General features: G+C 40.6%; 1 protein-coding gene across 4 annotated transcripts in view; it reads right to left on the bottom strand.

Annotated features, from left to right (window-relative positions):
* Positions 1–19,851, bottom strand: part of NFATC3 (nuclear factor of activated T cells 3) — a 163,435-nt gene that overhangs the window by 57,786 nt on the left and 85,798 nt on the right. For 3 of the 4 annotated variants that reach the window (XM_032283805.1, XM_032283804.1, XM_032283807.1), the window contains exons 5-8: positions 17,903–18,075; positions 11,585–11,725; positions 5,140–5,195; positions 2,857–2,983 (exon numbers count right to left, since the gene is read on the bottom strand). In XM_032283805.1, the coding sequence (XP_032139696.1) occupies positions 2,857–2,983; positions 5,140–5,195; positions 11,585–11,725; positions 17,903–18,075 (497 nt within the window). The remainder of the gene's footprint in view (positions 1–2,856; positions 2,984–5,139; positions 5,196–11,584; positions 11,726–17,902; positions 18,076–19,851) is intronic. The other variant, XM_032283806.1, reaches the window with a different exon arrangement.

Below are 19,851 nucleotides of genomic sequence, written 5' to 3'. Positions count from 1 at the left end.
ATCTACATCCATCTTTTTTTTTTTTGAGACGGAGTTTCGCTCTTGTTGCCCAGGCTGGAGTGCAATGGCACGATCTCGGCTCACCGCAACCTCCGCCTCCTGGGTTCAGGCAATTCTCCTGCCTCAGCCTCCTGAGTAGCTGGGATTACAGGCACGAGCCACCATGCCCAGCTGATTTTTTGTATTTTTAGTAGAGACGGGGTTTCACTATGTTGACCAGGATGGTCTCGATCTCTTGACCTCGTGATCCACCCGCCTCGGCCTCCCAAAGTGCTGGGATTACAGGCGATCTACATCCATCTTAATCCATCTTCTTCATCTTCCCTTCCGTTCCTTCTCCCATCTAAGGCCCATTTTAAATCCTATCCCCTCTCATCTTTCCCAAAAACCTGATTATTCTTTATCATCACTGATGTTATCTGTAATTCAAAATACTCTTGGTGTTTCAATCACTTTCTTAGGCTTATCTCATGTAAATCTTGCTTACTACAGTCACTAATTTCAGAAAAGATTAAATTAGTTCTTGATACTTTATAAAGAGAAACATGGGGAAAATGATTTGTGAAACACAAGTCTGATCATGTTACCTCTCTGTTAAAGCTCACTTTTTTTTTTTTTTTTTTTTTTGAGATGGAGTTTCACTCTTGTTGCCCAGGCTAGGGTGCAATGGCATGATCTCAGATCGCCGCAACCTCTACCTCCTGGGTTCAAGCGATTCTCCTGCCTTAGCCTCCTGAGTAGCTGAAATTATAAGAATGAGCCACCACGCCTGCCTAATTTTGTATTTTTAGTAGAGATGGAGTTTCTCCATGTTGGTCAGGCTGGTCTCGAACTCCTGACCTCAGGTGATCAGCCCACTTTGGTCTCCTATAGTGCTGAGATTACAGGTGTGAGCTGCCGCACCCGGTCTATAAGCTCACTTCTTACAGTTGTTTGAATACTCTATGATTCCATCAACAAGGCCTCTGCACATGCTGTCTTTGATCTGCAATGTTCTTCCTCACTTTATCTAAAACAGTAATTAATAGTATAGACTCCCCAGCCGGGCGCCTAGGTTCAAATCCCTTTTCTAACACTTACTACCTGTGTGACTTCAGTTGATTCATTTGTAAAATGAGGAGAACAACAGTGTTTACCTTACAGGGTTATGGAAGATAAATGAGTTGTTGTGTAAAATGCTTAGAAGAGCAACTGGCACACACTAAATGCTCTAAATGTTTGCTAAGTAAATAAATAAACCTCTGTGTACTCTATCATAACAAAAGCCAAGATTCTAGAGCCAGATTGCTTGTGCATAAAGTTTGGCTCTAAGATTTATGCTGGACACTATGAGACCTTAAACATGTTACTTAACTGCTCATTTTTCTTATTTGAAAATAGAATAACAAAGCCTACATCATAGGTCAATTATGAGGATTATGAGTTAATACTGGAAGGGCTAAGAATATCACTAAGAATACAGTAAATGCTAATAAATAACTATTACTTTCGAGTTATCAACTCAAGTATCACTTCTTCATGAAAGCCTTTTCTAAACCTGTCAGCCTATGCAGTGGTCTGTTATTTGCAACCACAACACTATGTCCCTTTGCTTCAGCCTTTACCTCAGTTTCTAATTACAAACTTGTAAGTAATTTATTTATTTAGTGTCTTTTGTATTTCTTTGAGACACAGTCTTGCTCTGTCACACCAGCTGGAGAGCAGTGGCACCATCTCAGCTCACTGCAACCTCCGCCTCCGAGGTTCCAGTGATACTCCTGCCTCAGCCTCCCGAGTAGCTGGGACTACTGGTGCCTGTCACCATACTCGGCTAAATTTTGTATTTTTGTAGAGGCAGGGTTTCATCATGTTGGCCACACTGGTCTTTTTTTTTTTTTTTTCAGATGGAGTCTCACTCTGTTGCCTAGGCTGATGTGCAGTGGCACGATCTTGGCTCGCTGCAACCTTTACCTCCTGGCTTCAAGCGATTCTCCTACCTCAGCCTCCTCAGCAGCTGAGACTACAGGCGTGTGCCACCATTTCTGGCTAATTTTTGTATTTTTACTAGAGGCAGAGTTTCACCATGTCGGCCAGGCTGGTCTTGAACTCCTAACCTCAAATGATCCACCCACTTCAGCCTCCCAAAGTGCTGTGATTACAGGTGTGAGCCACTGTGCCTGGCCTTTTTTGTTTTTTTGGGGGGACATTGTCTCATTTTGTTGCACAGGCTGGAGTGCAATGGTGTGATCCTGGCTCACTGCAACCTCTGCCACTTGAATAGCTGCAAAAAGAGGCATGGAAGCCTCCTGTGTTTGGCTGTATCTACAAAATCAGGAACTCTGGCATCAAGTTTATACCCCCTATAGCCCACAGTATGGTGCAGTTGCTATGTGCCAAATGAAAATCTAACAAAATCAAGAATAAAATAGAAAAATATTAAAAATAAAATTTAAAAAAGAAAATCTAACAAGGGTTTTCTTCATGTGATTGGGAATGGGTGAGATGAAGACACTATGAACTGGGCACACTGCCTTTTTATGGTGCTAAGAGTACAAAGACAGTTCATGACTCAGGAGCACACACATACTCACAAACACCTGCCCCTCTGTAATGCTCAGAATTTTTGATAAAAATTATTCTGAAAGAAAGACTTTAATCCTACAGTCCATCTAATTTCTCCGTAATAAATAATTACAAAATAACAACTGAGAGCATATCTAATATGTAAAGTCAACATAAACTTTAGATTGGTCATCTATTGGTGTTTTCAGTGTTTATACGCACTCTACCTTAAACATTCTAATATAGGATTCATTGAATAGCTTTTTATTCATCATGAAAGGAAGCTCTATAGTAAATCAACATGACTCCTCGTACCTGGTGTGTAAGTAAAACGTTGAGACTGGCTTTTTTTCCTCTTGCCATTGCAAAGATAAAAGTGCACCTGCACTGCAGCTGTAACTGCTGGGTTATGATATGGAGGAACTTCAAGGACAATGTGAGCCTAAGGATGGAAAGCAAGATTATGTTACACTCAGAACTAAAAATGAAATGCACCTGCTAAACACATCACAACTCATGAGTCTTAACTACAAGGCTCTCCCATAATAGTTAATTATGCACATCAGCTAGTCATATAAGTCATCTGGAGATTTACTATAGGGACACTTCAGTCTTGAAAGAGATAAGTCCTTTAATTAATAAAAGAGAAACTGCTTTTTACTCACCCAATTGGGTTTCTGGCTATAGCAGAAGTAAAAAGTCTTACATACTATGTAGAGAGATATTTTGCTCTACTGAATATTACATGTTACCATGTATCTTAACAGTAATTCATTCTAGTTTTTAATTAGGTTTAATGATTCCCGATCTGCATTATAGTTTAGATCTCTTATCTTAAATTTTACATTCAAAATGTTCTAAACTAGAGCCAGGTGCAGTAGCTCACACCTGTAATCCCAGCACTTTGTGGGAGGCTGAGGCCGGCAGATCACTTGAGATCAGGAGTTTGAGACCAGCCTGGCCAACATGTTGAAACCCCATCCCAACTAAAAATACAAAAATTAGCCAGGCATGGTCACACGCCTATAATCCCAGCTACTCAGGAGTCTGAGGCAGAAGAATCACTTGAACCCGGGAGGCAGAGGCTGCAGTGGGCAAAGATTGCATCACTAAACTCTAGCCTGAGCAACAGAGCTAGGCTCCATCTAAAAAAAAAATAAATGGCCAGGCGCGGTGGCTCACACCTGTAATCCCAGCACTTTGGGAGGCCGAGGCAGGTGGATCACGAGGTCAGGAGATCGAGGCCATCCTGGCCAACATGGTGAAAACCCGTCTCTATATTAAAAAAAAAAAAAAAAAATTAGGCCAGGCGCGGTGGCTCACGCCTATAACCCCAGCACTTTGGGAGGTTGAGGTGGGCGGATCACAAGGTCAAGAGATCGAGACCATCCTGACCAACACGGTGAAACCCCGTCTCTACTAAAAATACAAAAATTAGCTGGGTGTGGTGGCACACGCCTGTAGTCCCTGCTATTCGGGAGGCTGAGGCAGGAGAATTGCTTGAACCCGGGAGGTGGAGGTTGCAGTGAGCCGAGATTGTGTCACTGCACTCCAGTCTGGCACCTGGTGATGGAACGAGACTGTCTCAAAAAAAAAAATAAATAAAATTTAAAAAAAATAATTAATTAATTAAACAAAACAACCCAAAATGTTTTAAACTGGTATTAAATAAAATGTATATCTATATCAAAAATAATTTTACAAAACCAAGGTGAAAATGTTAGTCCCAAACCAAATGCAATTCTCAACCTAATTGCTCCAGATCTTTGGAAAGCACTGGTATTCCCTATCCCAGAAAATACTCTGTCTCTATTCCAAACAACTCCAAAGCTTTCATGTAGAATCCTAGAAGTTTTAACTAAGTAGCTGAGGAGTAAGAAATAGTGTGTTAAGTACACAATTCTCTAAGGACTTGTCTTGTACTATCTTTTGTCCAGTACATATGTTCTTTCTCTCTTTTATTTCTCTGTGAAGGCCTATACATATGTTCTTTATTGAATCTGTTTTTATTCCTGAGTTCAGAGAAATTATAATTTCATTAAGAACCTTCTGATGATGATCTTTCTAGTTTCTCCTTCCCTATACACAATAAGGAGAAAAAAGGCACTAACTGGTTATCTTTTCTAAACTTTAATTTAATTTACTTTAATACTACGTAAGTATCTTACTTCCAAACCTCTAGAAATTTTACTTTTTTAGACAAGGTCTCACTCTGTCACCCAGACAGAGTGTAGTGGTATGATCACAGCTCATTGCAGCCTTGACCTCCCAGGCTCAGGTGATCCTCCCACCTCAGCCTTCCAAGTAGCTGGGACTACAGGCACACGTCACTACGCATGGCTAATTTTTTTGTATTTTTTTGTAGAGACAGAATTTTATCATATTGCTCAGGCTTGTCTTAAACTCCCGGGCTCAAATGATCCTCCTGCCTCAGTCTCCCAAAGTGTTGGGATTATAGGCATGAGCCCCTGTGCCCAGGCTAACTTTACTTTTTTATTAATCAATATACAAAAGACTCATCCATACCATAAAGCAACATTATTCAATTTTCTATTCAGTGTCTTAAATATTTCTTAAAAATTAAGGTAAATTTCTTACCCCTTGACATTTTTCCCTGATTATTTTCCCTTCTACCTCCCACTGAGGTCGTCCATCTATTGAAAGAAAGAGTTTACAGTTAAAAGCAATTTATATCAGAAAGCATACAGACAAAATCTAACGCATGTAGTACCACAAATTTATTAGCAAAGCGGATCTTTTTTTCACTGACTTCCATTATGAAAATAAAATGTGAAATGTATACAAACAAGGAAAAAATAAGGAGAAAGATCTTGGGCTGCCCAGGTTAGCAGATCCCACAGAGTTTATTCTAACCATCTACCCAAGTGATGTTTAAAAGCCCTCTGAGAGCACCCCCATCAAGTGGTGGCCAACTTTTGCTTGTGTATCTAAAATGACAGGAAACTCACTTCCTCACCAGGTAACTCACTCCATCGTGGATAACAATTGCTGCTAGAAAGCTCCTCATGCTAAATGAAATGTCTCTTTACGTATCCAACAACTGGTCTAAATACTATTCCTTGCAGTCACGAAATAAAATCTTGATTGCTTGTCTGTGAGATCATATTTCAGATGTTGAAAAGCAGTTATGTCTGCTTGTGTCTCCTCTCCCACTGGCTAGCATCCTCAGCTCTGTGCCTATCCCTTACACAATATTTTAGACTTCATGGTCTCTGTGTAAACATGCTCCTCCAAATTCACCAGGACCAGGACTTAACAGCCTATGTGAGAAATGACCAAGCATGGTACAGAATGACTGAGGCTCTCACCACCATACAAGGAATTGCTGTGTCTGTTAATGAAAGCTTTCTTAGGGTGCAGGGGGAAGCTTTCTTGGGAGCACCATATGCTGACCCTCACACTAAGTATGTGACCAACTGTCTATACATTTCCTACTGCCATGTTCCCACACTGTGCACTTATGCAGCTGAGTTGTTTTTTTTTATCTCCCAACACTTTGGAACATTACTTACTCCCAGCAGGGAGATTTCATTTTGTTGGATTACTTGACTTGTCAAAATAGTTTTTAGATATTAATGGTCCTAAAAAATGTTTCCTAAGCTTTCCAGATTTTTGTCATCTGAAGATTTGGCCAACACATTTTCTGTCTCTTTATCCCAAGTGAACTACTCACTTGGAGACAGCCTTGTCTGCTACTAAAACTCTCTGACTGATATACAATTATTCCAGTGCATTCTTTTTGTATCACAGGCATTCATCCAGTGACTACGCCACACACTGCTTGCATCACTTCTTCATCTGGTCTGTGAAGTTATCAAGAGAGATTTCATCAAACACTTTCCAGGTTGTAACCATCATTTTCCAGTCCAGCAACTAGACAATGGCTACTTCTGGTGCACAAGAGATACTACAGACAAGTACTACACCTACTTAGATTTATAGCTCAGTTTAGCAATCATGTGCTGGATCCTTATGTGTCAGACACTTTGTGTTACTGAGATAACTGAGACCGGGTACCCTGCTTTCAGCCTGAGGATGAAAGGCAAATGCAAACAGTTCATTATAATAAAATGTGATGTGTACAATAATTAATAAAGGTGCACTCTAGAATAACCAAGAACACAGGAGTGGGGTCTTTCTAATCTTGGGGGAGGGCAGTGAGACAAGGAAGCCTTCCTGGAAGAGCTCTTGAACTGAGACTTAACATGAGATAGAACTCATAATGTGGGGAAAGGGTAATTATAGGCAGAAGAGACAGCATGAACAAAGGCAAGATGACAAGAACCCCTAAGATAAAGAGATCTATAAGCAGCTATGATATTGTATAAAGTACGAGGCAAGGAGCAGTAAGAAAGAGGGTTGGAAAGACTGGCAGCAGATTATGGCCTGAATGCCATAATAAGGAGCCTAGAAAATGAAGGGGATCACTGAAGGTGTTTTTAAAATGGAAGTTACATGTTTACAACTGCAATCTCCTCTAAAGCCAGTAACTACCACCATTTAACATGATTTGATTTCAATCAAAAGCTCTTAAATGTGAAGCTCCGGGTCAAACAAACAAAATTCAATAATACTTATTAATTGTACTCAGGCACAGAAGAAGTTTTACAGTGGAAAGGAAGGGACAGTTCTGAGACACCATCTCTTCCTCATGCTCCTTATTCACCTGAAATGTGACACCTACAGAAAGATATTCCTTGATGACTTGATATAAACAGTTCACCATTCAGTTCTATATAGCGGTTTTGTCTGGAATAATCTTGTTCCTTTATTTGTTTATAGGTGCTTCCCTACCAGAATGTAAGCTCAATCAGAGCAGGCAACCTGAAGGTTGTATTCAACATTATATCACTAATGCCTAGACTACTGTCTATATCACATAGCACTGTTGCATAAATAACTGATGAATTAATAAATTATGAAACAGAACTGATGTTTTTTGAAGACAGACAGGGTATGGGTCAGGGTTGAAGGTAAATGAATTTTAAAGGAGAAGAAGACAGACAGCCACATAGTTTCCAGCTCAAAGAGAAGATGCTGATATTATTATTATTATTATTTTGAGATGGAGTTCCACTCTTGTTTCCCAGGCTAGAGTACAGTGGTGCCATCTCGGCTCACTGCAACCTCTGCCTCCTGGGTTCAAGCAATCTCCTGCCTCAGCCTCCCGAGTAGCTGGGATTACAGGCACCTGCCACCACACTCAGCTAAGTTTTTGTATTTTTAGCAGAGACGGGGTTTTATCATGTTGGCCAGGCTGGTCTTGAACTCCTGACCTCAGATGATCCACCTGCCTAAACCTCCCAAAGTGCTGGGATTAAAGGTGTGAGCCACTCCACCAAACCCTGATGTATTATTAATCAAGTTAAGAAATTCAGAGAGACAAACTAGTTTGTGAAGTCAAATTTGTTTTCATATTTTAAGTATCAGTGAGACATTTATAAACCAATATCCAGTGGGTACTTTAACATTCAGGTTAAAGTTTAAGAGAAACATGTTGCTACAGAGAGGTATTTGGGAGCTAATAAAATTTCTCAAAAAGTAGGAAGATAATCAAAAGAAAAATGAATATAAAACCTTAGAAAACATCTATATTTAAGAGCCAGAAAAACTCGCATAAAAAGACGAACAGTAATAAAGATGTGTGAGAACCAGGTAAGAACAATTACACAAAGAGAAGAGGGAAAAGTGTTAAGAAGGAGAGTAAGTAGCTAGCTGTAAAATTTTCAGGCGGTTATGACTTCAATGAAGTGAAAGACAAAAGATTAAAGAGCAGCAGGTAAGGAAACTAAAGCAAATGACACTACTTTTTTTTGAGAGGGTGGATGCTAAACGGTAGAGAAATGAAACAAAAGCTAAAGAGGATGACAGAGTTAGGAGAAAGGGAATGTTTAGGATGAGAAGACATAAACATAATTAAACTCAGAGAAGGAGAATCCAGTAGAAAAAGAGAAATTATAAAAGAGAGGTGATGGAGGCACTATATAGCCTTTAAGACTTAAGTTTTAAAAAGATAAAATAGTGAAAACAGATTAAAATTTTAATTAAAAAAAACCATAGTCAGGTGTGATGGCTCATGCCTGTAATCCCAATACTTTGGGAGGCCGAGGTAGGCGAAGTGCCTGAGCTCAGGAGTTCGAGCCCAGCCTGGGCAACACGGTGAAACCCCATCTCTACTAAAATACAAAAAAAATTAGCCTGGCGTGGCAGTGTGTGCCTATAGTCCCAGCTACTTGGGAGGCTGAGGCAGGAGAAAGAACCTGGGAGGCAGAAGCTGCAGTGAGCCAAGACTGCACCACTGCACTCCAACCTGGATGACAGAGCGAGACTTCGTCTCAAAAAGAAAAAGAAAAAACATAATAAACCAAAGAAACTGAAAAGTTAAATATAGAAATTGGTGAAACAGAAAGGCATACTGAAAGGTTTGATAAAGCCAAGAACTATGGAAAGACTGGTTAAATATCCAGAAATGGCATAAATAAATAGCAGGAATAAAAAAAGTGGGGGGATATAACTCCAGATGCAAAAAGAGAATACTGTGAGCTCATTAATGTCCATAAATTTGAAAATGTAGGAGAAAGGAATAAAGTCCTAGAAAAATATATATGACCAAGCCAGGCACAGTGGCTCACGCCTATAATCCAAGCTCTTTTGGAGGCCGACGCGGGTGGATCACTGGAGATCAGGAGTTTGAGACCAGCCTGGCCAATATGGTGAAACCTTGTCTCTACTAAAAAAAAACAAAAACAAAAACAAAAACAAAAAAAAAAAAAACAAAAATTAGCCAGGTGTGGTGGCAGGCACCTGTAATCCCAGCTACTTGGAAGACTGAGGCAGGGGAATCATTTGAACCCAGGAGGCAGAGGTTGCAGTGAGCTAAGATTGCACCATTGCACTCCAGCCTGGGCAACAAAAGCAAAACTCTGTCTCAAAAAAAAAAAAAAAAAAAAACTATATATATATAGTTTTTAAAGTTTTTTAAACTATATATATATATAGTTTTTCTATATTTAACTCTATATATATATATGATCAAACTCAAGAAGAAACATATTGACTAGTCCTACAACCACAAATAGAAAGATATCACAAGTGAGTTAATGGCTCACCACAAAAACAGTCCCCTCTCCTGAAGGTTCCGGAGGTAAGCTCTGTCACATGCACAAAAGAACATGAAAGTACCCAACACAGACACTGTTAAAGAATGAAAAAAGATGAGGCAGTTTCCCTATTTCATTCTGATATCCAGAATATATAAAGAATTCCTACAAGTCACTAAAAATATTTAAAATGATCCAATGGAGAAAATAGGCAAAGACACAAATAGTTACTGCACAGAGAGAGAGACTGTCTCAAAAAAAAAAAAAAAAAAAAAAGTGTTTTATGGCCAGCACGTAGATCCTAGCACTTTGGGAGGCTGAGGTGGGCAGATCACTGGAGGTCGGGAGTTCAACAACAGCCTAGCCAACATGGCGAAATCTCATCTCTACCAAAAATACAAAAATTAGCCAGGTGTGGTGGCGCGTGCCTGTAATACCAACTATTTGGGAGGCTGAGGCAGGAGAATAGCTTTAACCTGGGAGGTAGATGTTGCAGTGAGCCAAGATTGTGCCACTGCACTCCAGCCAAGGCAACAGAGCAAGATTCTCTAAAAAAAAAAAAAAGTATTTCATAAGTTTTAAATATTTTTTAAACCGAGAGGAAATAATTGATGGAAAAGTGTTTTAAATATGCACAAGGGATAAAATCAAACACCCTCATAACATTAAATTCTTCTACTTTAAAAATAATTTTGGTATAATTCACATACTATAAAATCTATCCTTTTAAAGTATAAAACTCAGAGGTTTTGGGGATATTCACAGAGTAATACAACCATCACTGCAATCTAATTCCAGAACATTTCCATCACCCCAAAAGGAAACCCAGCTCCCATCAACAGTCACTCACCATTGACACCTTCCTCCAACCAACCACTAATCTACTTTTTATCTCTGAATTGCTTATACAGTAATGGACATTTTATGTAAATGGAATCATACACTATGTGTCCTTTTGTGCTGGCTTCCTTCGCTTGGCCTATTTTCAGAGTTTATCCATGTGTAGCATGTAGGAGTACTTCATTAATGTTTTTTGTTTTGTTATTTTTTTTTTGGAGATGGAGTTTTGCTCGTTGCCCAGGCTGGAGTGCAATGACACCATCTCGGCTCACTGCAACCTCCGCTTCCTAGGTTCAAGCGATTCTCCTGTTTCAGCCTCCTGAGTAGCTGGGATTACAAGCAACCACCACTATGCCGGGCTAATTTTGTATTTTTTACTAGAGACGGGGTTTCTCCATGTTGGTCAGGCTGGTCTCAAACTACAGACCTCAGGTGATCCACCCGCCTCAGCCTCCCAAAGTGCTGGGATTACAGGCGTGAGCCACTGTGCCCGGCCTTCATTAATTTTTATGACCAAATAATATTCCAGTGTATGGATATATCACATTTTGTTTATCCATTCATCATTTGTTGAGCATTTTTAGGTTGTTTCCATTTTTTGGCAATTGTAAATAAAGTTGCTATAAATATCTATCTCTTAAGTTTATGTATGGACATGTATTTCTAACTCTTTCAAGTATATACCTAGGAGTAGAGTTGCTGGGGGATCTCTACTTTTAAGACATCTTAAATTATTATTATTATTTAGAAACAAGATCTCACTCTGTTCCCCAGGCTGAGGAGTGAAGTCGCACAATCAGAGCTCACTGTAACCCAGGATTTCTGGGCTCAAGTGATACTCCTGCCTCAGCCTCCTGAGTAGCTAGAACTACAAGCATGTGCCACCATGCCCAGTTCCTTAAAGATAATTTAACATTTATATGAAAATTTAATAAATGTTTGGTTTAAAATAAAATCTGGTGCAAAATGATACCTGTAGCTTTATTAAAACTACTTTGTAATTTTTGTTACTGAAAAATCTAAATAATTTATTTTACCCTTTGCCCCTTAGTTTGAAGCCAATCAACTCATATATTATTTACCTTGTCCTTTTTCCAGAAAAATGATTTTGGATTCTGGAAGAAAATTAGATCCAGTCACAATCATTTCATGACCTCCGTTTACAGAACAACTGTTGATACTGTACTTTTCAATATGAGGAAGTTCTTGAGCAGATCGCTGGGCTGTTTTGAATTTTTTTTAAGGTTGAGAAAAAACAAAATATTAGTTAAAAATCTTTCATACATAAATAAACTCAAGCTATAAAAAGAAAATAAAGAGAAGCAAATTTTGGGATTAATTCATTTAGGCTTTTAAAATTCAAGACAATGGTAACAAAACTCACTAAAAGAACTAAGTTGTTTATAAAACAAAATAGATGTATTAGATTTATGTGATTTCTAAGTATATTTATTTATTTTAGACAGGGTCTCACACTGATGCTCCCACCTCAGCCTCCCAAGTAGCTGGGACTACAGGTGCATGCCACCATACCCAGCTAATTTTTTTTTTTTTTTTTTTTTTTAATAGCAACATAGTCTCACTTTGTTGCCAAGCCTGGTCTCAAACTCCTGGCCTCAACCAATCCTCCTGCCTTGACCTCCCAAAGTGCTGGGATTACAGGCGTGAGCCACCACACCCAACCAATCATTTTCTTAGATTACAACTATAAAGAAACTAATAAAAATTAATATCTTCAACACCATGATGACTACAACACATTTACCTCATCTGTTTTTCTCTTTTTTTGCTTGAATGCTTAATATATTTCTTCCATGCAACTATCTCTTAAAATCTGTAAAACTATTATAATTACAAAAAGCATGTAACTCCAAAGATATGTAATTATATTGTGTGCAAAGGAGAGAAGACAAGTTCTGAAGGAACTACTCCTAGACAAACACCAAGTAAGCCTTTCTTTTTAAATTTGTTTTATTTATTTATTTATTTATTTTTGAGATGGAGTCTCGCTCTGTCACCCAGGCTGGAGGGCAATGGTGTCATCTCGGCTCAGTGCAACCTCCACCTCCTGGATTCAAGCGATTTTCCTGCCTCAGCCTCCTGAGTAGCTGGGATTACAGGTGCCTGCCACCACGCCTGGCTAATGCTTTGTATTTTTAGTAGAGACAGGGTTTCACTATGTTGGCCAGGCTGGTCTTGAACTCCTGACCTCGTGATCCACCTACCTCCCAAAGTACTGGGATTACAGATGTGAGCCACCATGCTTGGCCTGTATTTTTATTTTTTTAAGAGACAGAGCCTTGCTCTGTTGCCCAGGTTATTGCCCAGTGGCATGAGCACAACTCACTGCAGCATCAAACTCTTGGGCTCAGCAATCCTCCCACCTCAGCCTCCCAAGTAGCTGGGACCACACGCCATATGCCACTACGCCCAGCCAATTTTTAAAATTTTATTTTTGTAGGGACAGGGTCTCACTTTGTTGCCCAGGCTGTTCTCGAACTCCTGGGCTCAACTGATCCTCCCGCCTTGGCCTCCTAAAGTGCTGGGATTATAGGTGTGAGCCACTGCGCCCTGGTATTTACATTATCAACTTTTATAATCAGTGTTTATGGTGCCACCTTTCTCTGATAATGACCGGTTCCAAGTTGCTACATTTTCTGGAAATCCTTTTTCTGGCTTTTCTTTCTTTTAATTGCTTGAGTTTCAAACTATAAATTATATTTCTTTTTATTATGTAGGTTCTCTAATGGCTGTTTTTGTTTGTTTTCAGAAGGGGTCATGTGCTGTCACCCAGGCTGGAGTACAGTGGCGTGATCACAGCTCTGCAGTCTCAATCTTCTGAGCTCAAGTCATTCTCAGATCTCACCCTCCCCAGGAGCTGGGACTATAAAAATGCATCACCATAACCAACTTAACAATTGATTTTTTTTTTTTTTTTTTTGTAGAGACAGGGTCTTATTATGTTGCCCAGGCCGGTCTCGAACTCCTGGTCTAAAGCAGTCCTCCCAGACATAAGCAATACTCCTGGCTAGGCCTCCCAAAGAGCTGGGATTACAGGTGTGAGTCATGCCTGGCCTCTAATAAATTTTTCTTGCCAAATACCTAGATACCTAGGTTTCTCTCAATTAAAACAAATTTTAAAAGTGTTGGTTATATCTCTTCAACACTTTTATTTGGAAAACAGGTCCACTTTTATTCCAAGTGTGTAGGTGAGAAAACTGGTGGGCTTGAGAATCAGCTGTGTTTTGTTTGGCTAGCAGAGCATTTTAAGGAAATTTAAAATTCACTGCTGTTAGGAAAGCATGCATTCCCAGTTCACAACAGCTATCAATTATTTAATACCTAAACACAAAAATACATAAATTGGGACCCTGGCCTCATTCAAAGAGAGTATTATTATCAGTCCTTTCACAGAAGATGCATATGTGAGCTGGATGTGGTGGCTCACACTTGTAATCCCAGCACTTTGTGGAGGCAGAGGCGGGCAGATCATGAGGTCAGTTCTAGACCAGCCTGATCAACATGGTGAAACCCGGTCTCTACTAAAAATACTAAAATTATCTGGGCGTGGTGGCGTATGCCTGTAATCCCAGCTACTCAGGAGGCCGAGGCAGGAGAATACTTTGAACCCGGGAGGCGGAAGATGCAGTGAGCTGAGATCACACCACTGCACTCTAGTCTGGGTGACAGGGCAAGACTCTGTCTCAAAAAAAAAAAAAAAAAAACACACACAAAAGACAATGCACATACAGCCAGGCGCACTGGCTCACACCTGTAATCTCAGCACTTTGGGAAGGAGAGGCAGGTGGATCAGGTAAGGTCAGGAGTTCAAGACCAGCCTAACCAACATGGTAAAACCCCATCTTTACTAAAAATACAAAAATTAGTTGGATGTGGTGGCACATGTCTGTAATCCCAGCTACTTGGGAGGCTGAGGCAGGAGAATCGCTTGAACCCAGGAGGCGGAGGTTGAAGTAAACTGAGATCACGCCAGTGCACTCTGGCCTAGTCAATAGAATGAGACTTTATCTCAAAAAAAAAAAAAGATAGGTATGTGATTTAGGATCAACTATTTATTACTTGGGATGTACCAAGCACCAACCTAAATCTCAGAAAATACACACGTCTCTACTGTTCTAAATAGGTCACAAAGAAGGGGCCTGAAAACAAACACTGATTACAGGTACTTTCTAAGTAACAGCAAAAGTGTGTTCAGGCTGGGCGTCGTGGCTCACACCTGTAATCTCAATACTTTGGGAGGCCAGGGCTGCTGATCACCTGAGGTCAGGAGTTCAAGACCAGCCTGGCCAACATGGTGAAACCCCATCTCTACTGAAAAATACAAAAATTAGCTGGGTGTGGTGGGTGCCTGTAATCCCAGCTATTCAACAGGCTGAGGCAGGGAGAATTGTTCAAACCCAGGAGGCAGAGGTTGCAGTAAGCCAAGATCGTTGCCACTGCACTTCAGCCTGTTGTCAGAGCAAGACTCCATCTCAAAAAAAAAAAACAAACCAGTGTGTTTAACAGATGGCATAAACATGCCAAAAAACTACTCCTGTGGTAGAAATAATATTTTTGAAGAATATTTTCTAACAGAAGAAAATGCCTGTGATAACATAAGTGAAAACTGCAAAACAAGATATAAAACTATATCAAATAAGCCCAATTAAAAAACGCTGTGTATGTGGGTGTTTACGAAAAAAACATACAAGGCTCACACCTGTAATCCTACCACTTCAGGAGTCTGAGGTGGGAAGATTACTTGAGGTCAGGAGTTCGAGACCAGCGTGACCAACATGATGAAACCCCATCTCTACTAAAAATACAAAAATCAGCTGGGCATGGTGGTGGGCACCTGTAATTCCAGCTACTTGGGAGGTTGAGGCACAAGGATTGCTTAAACCTGGGAGGCAGAGGTTCCAGTAAGCTGAGAATGTGCCACTGCACTCCAGCCTGGATCACAAGACTCCGTCCCTCCCACTCAAAAAAAAGAGGCAGAAAAGGTGAACAGCAACTATCTATGAATAGTAATATTACAACATAATTTAATATTATACTATTCTTAGTACCATTTTGCATTTTCTACATCCTCAATAATCACACATTAAATTAATTAGTTTATTAATTTTTGAGACAAAGTCTCACTCTGATACCCAGGCAGGAGTGCAATGGATCACCTGAGGTCAGGTGGATCAGGTGATCCTTATCTCAGGTGATCCACCCGCCTAGGCCTCCCAAAGTGCTTGGGATTACAGGTTTGAGCCACGGCACCTGGCCAATTTTATTTTCTAAAAAAGAAAAAAATTAAGAATCATTTTAGCATAACCATCTCAAAAACTCAATCTACTCTATGAGCTTATTTACATTACTTTGCCAGTCGGGCATGGTGGCTCACGCCTATAATCCCAGAACTTTGGGGGCCAAGGTGGGCAGATCACTTGAGTCCAGGAGTTCAAGATCAACCTGGGCAACATGGGGAAAAATGCAAAAATTAGCCAGTTGTGGTTGCTTATGCCTGTAGTCCCAGCTACTTGGAAGGCTGAGGTGGGAGGATTGCTTAAGCCTGGGAGGTGGAGGTTGCAGTGAACTGAAATCATGCCACTGCACTCCAGCCTGGGAGACAGAGTGAGACCCTATCTCAAATAAATGAACGAATGAATGAGTAACTTTGCTTTAAAAACAGAGTTATCAGTTGGACACGCAGGCTCACCCCAGTAATACCAACACTTTGGGAGGCCGAGGAGGGCAGACCACCTGAGGTCAGGAGTTAGAGACCAGGCTGACTAACATGGAGAAACCCCATATCTACTAAAAATACAAAAAGCTAGCCAGGCATGGTGGCCCATGCCTATAATCCCAGCTACTCAGGAGGCTGAGGCAGGAGAATCACTTGAACCTGGAAGGTAGAGGTTGTGGTGAGCCAAGATCACTGCACCAAGGCCAGGTGCAGTGGGTCAGGCCTGTAATCTCAGCACTTTGGAAGGCCAAGGTGGGCAGATCATGAGGTCAGGAGTTCGAGACCAGCCTGGCCAATATGGTGAAATCCCTTCTCTACTAAAAATACAAAAATTAGCTGGGTATGGTAGCAAGCACCTGTAATCCCAGCTACTCAGAAGGATGAGGCAGGAGAATCGTTTGACCCCAGGAGGTGGAGGTTGCTGTGAGCCGAGACAGTGCCATTGCACTCCAGCCTGGGTGACAGAGTGAGGCACACTCCAGTCTGGGTGACAGAGTGAGGCTCCGTCTCAACAATAACAACAACAACAACAAAAACAACAAAGAATATAAGCTGGATGCGATGGCTCACACCTGTAATCCCAATCCCAGAACTTTGGGAGGCTGAGGTGGGCAGATCACTTCAGGTCAGACGTTCGAGACCAGGGCGGCCAACACAATGAAACCCAGTCTCTACTAAAAATACAAAAATTAGCCAGGTGTGGTGGCATACCCCTGTAGTCCCAGCTACTTGGGAGGCTGAGGCAGAGAATCGCCTAAACCGTGGAGGTGGAGGTTGCAGTGAGCCAAGATTGCACCATCGCACTCCAGCCTAGGTAACAGAGTTGAGACTCCGTCTTGGAAAAAAACCCAACCCTCTCATCCCAATAAAAGAATATATATGGTTAACAAAAATAAAATAATGTAATATAATCAAAAGAGTACTAAGGAAACCTGTGTTCTAGGCAGCACAGCTCTATCACCAAAAAGCAAATAACCTTGAATGAGTACTAGAGATACTCATGTCTCAGTTTCCTCCTATGCAAATAAAACATGGAATCAGAATATTTTAAATTATATCCTAAAGATCTAAGTACTAGTCTCAATATTTCAAGTCATATTAGCTAACCTGCCCAAGATCCACAGTTCCCCAAGACTGAGTAGACGTCAGGTTCCAGGATCTTTTCTTGTATCTTGCCTTTGTATATGTTAGGAAAAAACATTCACTGTCTCAATCAAATGTGTTGAATAATCTTAACAAAAGCTCTGTTAAGTCTTATTTAGCTAAGGTGTCAGCTTGCAGAGATAAGCGCCTTCTAGCATGAAGGTTGACATTTTAATGAAACAAAGACTACCAAGTGATACTTAAATCATAGCTTCATCATTTGGTCCTCAGATGGCATCAACTCCCCATTCTCATTTACATATAAGGAAACTCTGGTCAAGACAGTGTGTCTATAGTTCACAGAGCTACCTACTAAAACTATCCTGAGAAAGCATTTTCTAATTCCAAGATCGGTGCTCTTCTACCCAAATGCGTTAGCTCATTTCCAGATGAGAAAATCAAACCAGCAACCCAGACCATATACTCCAGTTTACACTTCTGATGCATATATTACATTATAAGCAAAACCAGAAAATAAATTGTAAACAAGATCTTAAAACATCATCACAAGCTCACTTACAGCACTCAACAGGTATAGAAGCTATTTGCAGAGAAAGAACTTTTCCACTGGGCTGTGGGATGTGTACACGAAACACAAGTCGTACTCTAGTATTCTTCCTGCCAATATCAGTTTCTCCTTTTCGAAGTTCTATATCTGAATTGCGGAGTTTCAAAATACCTGCACAGTCAATGCTAAAGAGAAAAATATAAAAATTTGTTTATTGATAATCATGGCTCTAAACAACTACATAGAAATTGTTCATTTGTCAGAAAAAGACTACCCAAAATAAGGTCAAAAAAGAAAGATATGTATGATGGCTATCCTTTGCTAAATTGAAGTTTAGGTATTAAAAATATATTTTTTTTTTTTTTTTTTTTTTGAACGGAGTTTCGCTCTTGTTACCCAGGCTGGAGTGCAATGGCGCGATCTCGGCTCACCGCAACCTCCGCCTCCTGGGTTCAGGCAATTCTCCTGCCTCAGCCTCCTGAGTAGCTGGGATTACAGGCACGCGCCACCATGCCCAGCTAATTTTTTGTATTTTTAGTAGAGACGGGGTTTCACCGTGTTGACCAGGATGGTCTCGATCTCTTGACCTCGTGATCCACCCACCTCGGCCTCCCAAAGTGCTGGGATTACAGGCTTGAGCCACCGCGCCCGGCCTAAAAATATTTTTATATGATAAACGTGCAAAATTAAGTATAGTAGATTGTCTGCAAAGTTAACAATTCCTCTTCATTCCTGTACGTGCATGCCTCTCCTCCTGCCATTAAGAGGTAGAGTATCTATGCCTACTCTCTGCTCTGCTTGAGAGTTGGCCCATGACTTCCTTCGACAAATGAAGTGTGGCCAAATGACGGTATGCAAGTTATAAGCCTAGTACCGAAGAAGGCTCGTAACTTCCACTTTTGCTGTCTTGGAGTCCTGAGTAAGGAGTCCAACTAGCATGGTGGAGAGAAAGGCCGAGACAATCCCTAACCACTCCAGCCACCCTAGACATTTTGGATGTTCAACCCCAGCTGAGCTCCCACTAAATCCAGGTACTTGAGTGACCCCCAGCTGGCACCATGTGAATGGACCAGTTGAGCTCAGTCAACCCAAAGAATCATGCAAAATAATAAAAAGTTATTACTATAAGCCATTAAATTTTCGGAGTGTCAGAACTAGACATCTGAAATAAAGAAAAAAAGACTAATTCTATACATGTAACTAGGTCAGAACAACAAATAATTCATCAATAGCATATTTAAACTTTTATATTGATGTACTTATTAATAAAAACAATCCATCAGGCTAAAATTCTTGAATTTCTACAGTATGCACATACAAGGTTAAGGTTCTGCATTTAAGGTATAATGTTTCATTATCTGCTAACTTTATTACTAAGTATGACACACTACTGTGGCAGGAAACAACAGAAGTTACAAAATATCTTTGTTACTCACATATTGGAAGAATAAAGCAAATGGATAACTACCTCATAGATACTCTACCTCATAAAGCAAATGGGTAACTAATTATGATCAAATATACTAGTTAACCTTGTTAACAAGGCATTCCTTGTTATCGGTCCTTTTACTGGATATACCAACAGTTCCAACCCTAATACTTATGGCACAGAGGCTGCAGAAGTCACTTTGAAGGACAATATATTACAGAACTAGAACACCGAGACAGGAACTGGCAAGGCAAGGTGGCTCACGCCTGTAATCCCAGCACTTTGGGAGGCCGAGACAGGCAGATCACCTGAGGACAGGAGTTCAAGATCAGCCTGGGCAACATAGTGAAGCCCCGTCTATACAAAAATAGAAAAATTAGCTGGGCATAGTAGCACGTGCCTGTAATCCCAGCTACTCAGGGGGCTAAGGCAGGAGAATTGCTTGAGCCCAGGAGGCAGGGGCTGCAGTGAGCCGAGATTGCGCCACTGTACTCCAGCCTGGGCAACAGAGTGAGACTGCCTCTACAAAAAA

The sequence above is a fragment of the Sapajus apella genome, unplaced genomic scaffold (assembly GCF_009761245.1).
Source record: "Sapajus apella isolate SASKATOON/1434 unplaced genomic scaffold, GSC_monkey_1.0 scaffold15, whole genome shotgun sequence".
In the NCBI taxonomy this organism is placed as follows: Eukaryota; Metazoa; Chordata; class Mammalia; order Primates; family Cebidae; genus Sapajus; species Sapajus apella.
Note: the sequence above shows the minus strand (reverse complement) of the source record. Positions and strands in the feature narration are given on the sequence as shown.